The sequence below is a fragment of the Octopus bimaculoides genome, chromosome 8 (genome assembly GCF_046866305.1).
Source record: "Octopus bimaculoides isolate indiv1 chromosome 8, ASM4686630v1, whole genome shotgun sequence".
NCBI lineage: Eukaryota > Metazoa > Mollusca > Cephalopoda > Octopoda > Octopodidae > Octopus > Octopus bimaculoides.
In genome coordinates, this window is record NC_142935.1 from 100,611,750 (window position 1) to 100,621,749 (window position 10,000).

At 37.0% G+C, this 10,000-nt stretch overlaps 1 protein-coding gene across 1 annotated transcript; it reads left to right on the top strand.

The window, feature by feature from the left end:
* The first annotated feature begins 5,519 nt into the window (after positions 1 to 5,519).
* On the top strand, positions 5,520 to 5,957 carry LOC149134522 (uncharacterized). Its single transcript, XM_089355938.1, has one exon. It carries the CDS (start codon positions 5,520 to 5,522, stop codon positions 5,955 to 5,957), a length of 438 nt encoding a protein of 145 aa, XP_089212064.1.
* The last annotated feature ends 4,043 nt before the right edge of the window (positions 5,958 to 10,000 follow it).

Sequence of the window (10,000 nt, forward strand, 5' to 3'; positions counted from 1 at the left end):
TATGTATGTCTCTCTCTCTCTCTCTCTCTCTCTCTATATATATATATATATATATATATATATATATATATATATATATATATATATATATATATATGTAACTGCATACAAATATATGGGTTTGTATTTGTAAAAGCACATATACATATATATTTTTGCATCGTTACATGTCAATATATATATATACACATAGATGTACGTATTTGTATGTATGTATGCACGTATGTGTGTGTGAATGAGTGTGTGTGCGTGTCTGTAATGTTTGTTAAGTCCTAAAATATAAAACAGGTTTTTGTCCTCTCTTGAATACTGGTCAATACGTACTGGCCGTAATCACATGATGTTAAATACTTATACTCGCACGCGCACAGAGCCTATACACACATCTTTATATTTGTAATCTATACAAAATGAATATACATGCGTGTGTATATGTATATATATATATATATATATATATATATATATATATATATATATATATATGTGTGTGTGTGTGTGTGTGTGTGTACATACGTACATATACACTAAAATACACACACACACACACACACAGAACCACGTTAATGGCTTAGGAGTGAGATTTGGGATTTCTCGGTTTTCTGTGAATCAGTTTTGATAAAACTTTTCCCAGTTGGTTTTGTACAATACGACAACACCATTTTAATGTTTTCATTATTCTGTATAATGTCCTTTCTTTTTTTATTTCAGATTCTTCACTTTTGGGGTGAACCATGCTAATAGCTTTTGAATGAAAATAGCCCGTCTAAAAGATTGTTTTTTTTTTCAGAAAATGAAGGGTGATGATACATATTAAGCATAAATTGAGTATATATTTCACAGAAAACCATGATAACATTATTGCTGTATTTGGGGATGGTCATTTTGCCAGTTTAGCCAATAAAAACACACGCACAGTTTAGCCAATAAAAACACATGCGCAAATAAAGACACATACAATAGGAATACAAAATGGCTGATCGCTAGTATGGAAAGACACACAAATAAGAAAGAAGAAAGCAAAGGACCACTGATGAAGTCACAGAAGTGTGACGAAAGAACTCTGGCTGAAATATGATTAATGTAAAAAATAAAATAAAGCTGAAGCAAATTAACACCAAATATATAGTGCGTGTGTTTTTATTGGCTAAACTGGCAACTGGCTTTAATGAGCCCAAGAGTACATGATGTTAGACTTGAGTTGTGTTCCCTGACGAAACCAGGGTGACCCTTAACGAACTTGACGGTTGAGAAAATGTGTGGGTCTATTTTGGAGATGAGCGTCACCAATGATTACGACATCAACAACAGGGTGGAGGGGTGATGTTGTGGGCTGGTATCATTGGGGACAGATTTGTTGGCCCAGTCATGGTGAGCCTGAAGAGGTTAAAGTGACCGCAGCCGCCTACTGCAATCTCCTGAAGGAGGTCTTGGATCCCTGGCTAGATGATATATTGCTGTCACTTCTCAGGAATCTCGTATTCATGTATGACAACGCTCCCTCCCACTCTTCCAGAACCACCCAAACATTCCTAGGGTCTCACGGCATACAAGGTGAAAGGTAGATGGTGTGGCCGCCAACATCCCCTGATCTCAACCCTATCGAACATCTTTGGTGTATCGTTAAACAAATTGTTTATGCTGATGAACGCCAATTTACGTCGAAAGATGTCTTGTGGGCGACCATGAAAGCTGCGGCAGAGGTAGTCTAACCTGCTACTATTAAGAAATTGACAGATTCCATGACTAATAGGGTTATCCGTTGAAATGGCGCTCATGTGGCTAAATAATTCATTCAGCAAATGTTATAATATTATTCATTAATGTTTCTGTAGAATCTCTCAAAGACTACAGAAACATGTTAAAAAGAAAAAGAAAAAGATGTTTCGATAAACGCACCTCTAAATATTACAAAGCTAATACAAACAAACGTACCATAGTGTACAACACTGTATCTTAAAAAACAAAAGACGTTTAGGAACTGCCACAAAGCAAGCATTTGAAAAATGCGTGCGTGTGTGCATGTGTGTGTGTGTGTGTGTGTGTGTGTGTGTGTGTGTGTGTGTGTGTGTGTGTGTGCGTGTTAATGCTTATTTTAATGTCGTATTATAATAAAAACCACTTGAAAATCAGTTGGAAGATTACTCAAAAATACTTTTGAAAGACTATAATAAGCAAGAATAAATTTGATAGTGACTTCGAAGTTTTCATCAGACTTAACCACCATCGAACCGTCCAAATTCGGCAAAACAGACCGAAATTTCGAAATTACTGTCAACAATGTTCCTACCGAAACATTATTTGTATGTACGTATTCATATATATGTTCATACATATACATATATACACATATCACACACACACACACATACAGACACACTCGCACGCATACACATATAAATAGACGCATACATGTATACGTATATACATATACTCATACATCTTGAGAAGAGCATTACGTTTGTTGACTTTTAATTTGCTTTCCCACTTAACTCCCGCAGATATGTGTGTGTGTGTGTGTGCGAGTGTGTGTGAGTGTGTGTGCGAGTGTGTGAGTGTGTGCTTGTGCGTTTGTGTATGTATGTTGTTTAAATAACAAAGCTGTGTAGTGTGTGTTTTCCTTTTTGTTTTATTGTATTATTGAATATAACATTTGTTTATGAATATAGAATAGACATGTTTGTCTTACAGCTTGATGGGACCCGGCAAAATAACAGTTGATTAAATGTGCATTAGACGGCTTTCTTTTCCTGAAATGCTATGGCTTCTTCCTTGTTTTATGTTAGTTGCATGTCGGATGTATATGTGCCGTCGTTCGTCTTTATAATCAGTAACAACGTCAATGATGACGACGGCTGACGACGATGACGACGGCTGACGACGATGACGACGGCTGACGACGATGACGACGGCTGACGACGATGACGACGGCTGACGACGATGACGACGGCTGACGATGATGATGATGAGGATGATGATGTCTTTTATTTGCGACCAAGACAACGGTTGTGGTGGGGGGGGGGGGAAGATCGCAACGACACACATAAAATGTAAGGGTTTACCTAGAGGAAGCTAATGCAGAAAGTAAAAATGAAAACATGAAATACAAGAATAAAAGCAATGAAAGATGGCGATGCAAATCCCCTTCATTCAGGAGAACCTCCATCAGTTATGGGAGGGCCTTCGATTGCAGTTAAAAGTCACGATAGCAGCAAATATTCGAATTCTATTTTCATCATTCTCACCTATATAAATATATATATATATATATATGGGAGAATATACGAAAAAACAATAACAGACGAGGACAGGTGGTGTAAATAACAAAAGGATGTATTAGTATGACGCTCGGGTGTGTGTGTGTGTATACATACACACACACACACACATAAGAATATATCGTTAAAAGTGCGAAACTTAATATTACCAATTGGTCGATAACTGATGAAGAATTACGGACCTTCTGTTTGTTTCCCGTTTATTTTTACATTCAGTATACGTTATGTCGTTTGTTTATTTACAGGTAACCACAAAGATGTGAGTTCGAGTCTCATGGCTGGCCGCTGACAAGTTTTTCTGTAATATAAAGGATATTATCCTATTCACGCTGTTCATGCATTATTCTGCGCTTGAGAATAAATTACCTCCATATCTCTATATCTCAATACATCTCCACACTTTCTACAAAGCAAACATTCTCTCTCTCTCTCTCTCTCTCTCTCTATATATATATATATATATATATATATATATATATATATATAGAGAGAGAGAGAGAGAGAGAGAGAGAGAGAGAGAGAGAGAGCCTAATTTTTAAAGCAAAACTAACATTTTCTCTGTCGTTGTTTTCCAGCAATTTAGTTTTGTAATTATTCATAGGCATTTCGTAGGCATCTCATCGTCCCCTCATCACACTGTCACACACTCACCCCCTTGAAAATATAATTATTTTAACCAGAATTTTTATTATTTTTTCCCGTGTATTATTTCTTCACTTTTTGTAGAATAATTTAACTTTTTGTATAATTCTCGGAAAAACATTTTCTTTATTTCATTGATTATTTAAAATAATGTTGTTTAAAATTTTACATATGAATGACGTGAGAGTCAAAACATGAATTTATTCATATTTTAACGCATCATTGCTTCTTTGACTATAGTTTGTAATTTTAGTGTAGAGTTAGTTTTTTTTTCTCCATGTCTTGTAGTATTCAATATTAATGTTAAAAAATTCCTTGAGGAATTTATAATTTTACTGTTATTTAATTTCGGTGTTGGAGGATTTCATTTCTATAATGTTTCGCCCACGACACCATACTTTTGAAAAAACGACCAATCCACCAGCCAGCCAATAAGCCAACCAGACAAGCAGCCAATAGACAAACAACGGGTCATCGAACTTTGTTTGTTGTTATTTTTAATTTAAACATGGTTGGACTGTTCTTTGTGGATATTTTTTATAAATGTAAACATTTGCAATAAATTTAATTCAAAATTTCAAAGGGGTCTTTAAGTTCATTAAAAACTTTCAAAACATGTATTTTCCTAAGTGTCATTAAAAAGAAAAAAAGAACTTTTGTCCCAAGATGATTTTGTTTATGACGAAATGTCAGCGTGAAAAGAAAGAACAAAGCTAGCTCTGAGCCGTAACTAAAAAGAAAGAGAGAGAGAGAGAGAGAGACAGAGAGAGAGAGAGAGAGAGAGAGAGAGAGAGAGAGAGAGTGGTGTGTGTGTCAGAAAGAGAGAGAGAAAGAGCGAAAGAGAGATAGAGAAAGAACGAAAGAGAGAAAGAAAGAACGAAAGAGAGAAAGAAAGAACGAAACAGAGAGAGAGGGTGTGTGTGCGTGTGTAAGAGAGAGTGTGTGTGAATGAGAGAGAGAGAGAGAGAGAGATTGGGGAGAGACACACAGACAACCAGAATAAGACGGAGGATTCTAAGAAGTGAGAGTCTGAGAAAAAGTGAGAGTTGAAGTACTCTCCCTCCCCCCTTCCCTCACACCGTGCCTGTCTGTCTGTGTGTCGGTCGGAAAGAGGTAGTTACGGTTCTAGGACATCATTTTTCACCCTACGAGATGACTTCTTGTGTACCACACGGATCCGTTCTTGGACACCTCGTATTTGTTGCATATATTAATGACATAGATGCCTACTTGAGGAATGTTAATATGCAGATGACATCAAGCTGTACCTTGAAATAAAAAAAGAACAGATCTTATGCGCTGTAGATCTTTCCTGCAATCAGAGCTGGAAACAATGCAGCAATGGATCTCTGATTTGCAACTCACGATAGCTACGGACAAGTGCGTCACCATTCACTTTAGGAGGAAAACTTCACCGTTACATACTCCCTCAGCAACACCAATCTCAGAAAGCATTTAGTAAATGTAATCTAGGTATTATTGTAAGCAGCGATCTGCACTGGACAAACCACATCTCTAAGCTTGTCAAGAAGGCTGAGGGTTTCCTGTAAGACCTTTGTCAGCCGCTCTCCAGCTATCTATTTAAAATTGTATACGACAATGGTACGTCCACACTTGGAATTCGCATCACCAGTCTGGAACCCCTATCTTGCTCAGCGTATAAATCTCCAGGAAACTGTTCAGAAACGTGCAACAAAACGAATACCCACCGACAGACATCAACCATACTCTGAACATCTTGCTTCCCTGGACATGGACACATTGAAGCTCAGACGTCTGGCAACCGACTCGGGAGACATTCACAAGATAATCCACCATCTTTCCTACAACAACTATTTTGAATTCCATGTGTCAAACACTCGTGGACATGCTTATAAAATCAAAAAACAACACAACACCCATGACTTTCGGCAACATTTTTTCCCACTCAGAATTGTTGAAGCATGGAATAAACTGCTCGCATCAGTCGTTAGCAGTCGAGACACTCCATCCTTCAAAACGTCCATGCTTCCTGAAATCCGTCAACAGTACACCTGAAGCCTTCTTTTATTTCTTTATTTTTCTTAGTTGTAGTGCACCTGAACACTGTATGCAAATTCTTTCATATAGATAGATAGATAGACAGATAGATAGATAGATAGACAGACAGATAGATAGATAGATAGATAGATAGATAGATAGATAGATAGATAGATAGATAGATAGATAAACAGACGAATAGATAGATTGTTAGACAGACAGACAGTTACATAGATGGATCCCTACTTCAACTCGTCATGATCATCAACATCATGATTAGCAGCGCCACCAAGCACCTCAAATACCACAACCGCCACCATCAGCCTCACTTTCATATAGCAGTTGTTATCATAAATAACACTTCAAACCACTCTACTACTAACACTTCTACTATATCTGCAACTAGCAGCACCACCACAACAACCACCAAAACGACTATCGACAACACTACAAAAGCTAGCAGAACCATTCCTTGTACTTTTATGAGACTCCAATGCCGCTGCTGGTAGTAGTAGCAGTAGTAGTAGTAGTAGTAGTAGTAGTAGTAGTAGTAGTAGTAGTAGTAGTAAAACTATGCCTATAATTTACTCACACTGACTTGCACGCACGTGCACGCACACACATACACAGACACACACTTCGCAAAATACACAACCACACAAACATAAGTTCACTCAAATAAACATCCACATAAATACATAAAAATGTCTGCACATACATGCAACAACAGTAACCGCTACACACACACACACACACACACACACACACACACATACACACACACATACATACACAGCATTATCATTATTTTTTCCATTACGATCGCTAACTTCTTTGTTTATTATCCACGCCTTTTAGGTATTATTTATTGTGAAATACTTATTTTCTTAGCAAATTTTACTTTATGTTTTTGTTTTTTTTTTCTCTGATAGGCGTTTGGAAAATTAACGCTTGTCTTTGAAGAACAGACTCCATAATATTGTCCCAATTTTATACTTTCCTACGTTCATTAATCAGACAACGGAATCGAGCGATAGAAGTTTCCATTCCGCACAGTAGATTTTCACTTACCAAAGTATATCTTGCGGTTAAACGGGGCGGTGATGCGTGATAAATGGGGCTTGTTATTCACTTGTTTTCACTTGTGTTTCAAGATACCGATACTTAGTGAAACAGGCGAGAATATAGTAAAGGAGTCGAGTAGCTGGGGCCGGTTCGGCAGAGGAGAAATAGGAAGGAAAAGAAGGATATAAGTATGGGGACGTACGCTTCATATATATATATATATATATATATATATATATATATATATATATATATATATATATGCATACCTGTATGTATGTGTACATATATTTACACACACACACACACACACACACACACACACACACACACACACACACACACACACATATATATATATATGAAAATAAAAACGATAAGTTTTGAAAAATTCTTTGATATCAAATGTATTCGTAATGCATACATACATATGTGTATGTGTGTGAGTGAGAGAGAGAGAAAGAAAGTGTGTATGTGTGCATGAATGTGTATGTGTGTATGTACATATACATACACATCACACATGCATATAAGAAATTATATTAAAATGAAATGAATTTTAGTAAATTCAGAAATAAAAATTATTGCGAATACATACACACACACGCATATATGTAGACACACATGTACACACAATTGTATATATATATGTATGTATGGATATATATATATATATATATGTGTGTGTGTGTGTGTGTGTGTGTGTGTGTGTGTGTGTATTGCATGTATGTTTATGTGTGTATGTGTGCGTGTGTGCCTAGTGTATTGTATATGTACATGTATGTCTCTTACCATTTCCATCAATTCCAGCGTCCACACATTTTGTACATCACCGGTCTGTTACTTGTTTCCTACAAAGTCCTCAAACCCATCTATCCACAGACGGCTTATCACCCATTATTTCCATTTGTACCTTGACAAAATTTATTCCTCCTTTAGTTGACACTTTTCCCTCCTCCGTAAACCACGTGTTTAGCTTCTGGCTTTCCTCCCAATACTTGTTCACCGTGGTCAACTCCTTTTTCAATTTCATTTCCCGCAACGATAAGTTCCTTGCCTTTAAATATTTCCCCAGCTATCTTGTATCTTCACTTTCCTCCATTTCACCGAACTCATCTTTTTCCTCAACTGCTTCTCATTTCTCAGCGATAGAGCAATAGGGACGGCTTTGGGAACCAAATAGCCCCTAAATACGTTGACCTGTAAATTGATCGTGTTGGTGCCCAAATCGTCTCTCAGTTCACCAGTCCCATCCCAAATGTAAACGATAATTTATTATAGGATTGTATTGACATCTCACTCACCCACGACTGGTAAGGTTTTCGTGACAGTAATCAATTCTTTCCACCTTTTCTTGGTATTCACATCTATCACTCCACATCTTAAAGAACGTCCTAGACATCTCTGCGTCCACTGACCACTCCAAGCTTGTTATCATCACCTCTATCAACAATAAATATATAATAAGCTCACCCCATTCAACCTCACCCACATCAAACGTCTTCCACCTCGCCACCTATCAAACATGACTTGAAACCCCGGACTATTAATTCCTACGTTATGGTTATCTCAGTATAGCCGTGGATGCTACCCACATCTACACCTGCCATGTTGATCACATCGGCACCCACAAAACCGAACACTTCATATTCGTCTTTGAATGTACCCGATTCTGCACGATTGACTAGGGAAAACTCCCCTCGACATAATCAAACCAGATTCATCGCCTGTTTCTGTTTCATGTAGCATATTTGTGCTTTCATGCCAAACACTAAGTCGGCGACCTTTTAGAATAGCTAATACATCGGACAAAGTGCTTAGCTGCATTTCGTCCGATTCTTTAGGCTGCGAATTCAAAGTACTTTCATGATTTCGAGGTCGATAACATAAAATATCAATCAAACAAACTGGATCGATGTAATCTACTGATTCCTTCGCGTCAGAAATTGCTGGCCTTGAGCTCTGCAAAAGACCAGTATCCCCTTTATGGGGAATGTTATGATCTCGCTCATTTATACGCTATGGAAACCGGGTAATTGTTCTGAGGATTCCTAACAAAAATTCTAAACACCATTACGCTTACAATGTCTCACAATTGTTCTAGTATGAGAATTGAAGAGCATATATATATATATATATATATATATATATATATATATATATACTCTTTTACTCTTTTACTTGTTTCAGTCTTTTGACTGCGGCCATGCTGGAGCACCGCCTTTAGTCGAAGAAATCGACCCCAGGACTTATTCTTTGGAAGCCTAGTACTTATTCTATCGGTCTCTTTTGCCGAACCACTAAGTTACGGGGACATAAACACACCAGCATCGGTTGTCAAGCGATGTTGGGGGGACAAACACAGACATACAAACACACACACACACATACACATATATATACACATATACGACGGGCTTCTTTCAGTTTCCGTCTACCAAATCCACTCACAAGGCATTGGTCGGCCCGAGACTATAGTAGAAGGCACTTGCCCAAGATGCCACGCAGTGGGACTGAACCCGGGACCATGTGGTTGGTAAGCAAGCTACTTACCATATTTTTCATTTAAAATGCAGAGATGTCTATAATAGGACATCTACTCGCTAGAAATAGCAGCAAAAGACTACATACCACAAAGGTTAGGGATAATTTCGAAAGGAAAATAAAAGAAATAGCAGCAAAAGACTACATACCACAAAGGTTAGGGATAATTTCGAAAGGAAAATAAAAATAAAATAAAATATATTTTATTTTTATTTTCCTTTCGAAATTATCCCTAACCTTTGTGGTATGTAGTCTTTTGCTGCTATTTCTAGCGAGTAGATGTCCTATTATAGACATGTCTGCATTTTAAATGAATAATACATAGTCTATTGACTGTTTTTTTACTCTCGCTAGACCACTGATGGTAAATAAAATTTCTAAAAAATTTTTTTTTGCTACCCTATAATTTATTAATATATATATATATATATATATATATATATATATATATA

What these genes read in the sequence shown, in the direction of transcription:
- LOC149134522 (XM_089355938.1), top strand. Translation starts at nt 5,520, where the DNA reads ATGGTACGTCCACACTTGGAATTCGCATCACCAGTCTGGAACCCCTAT.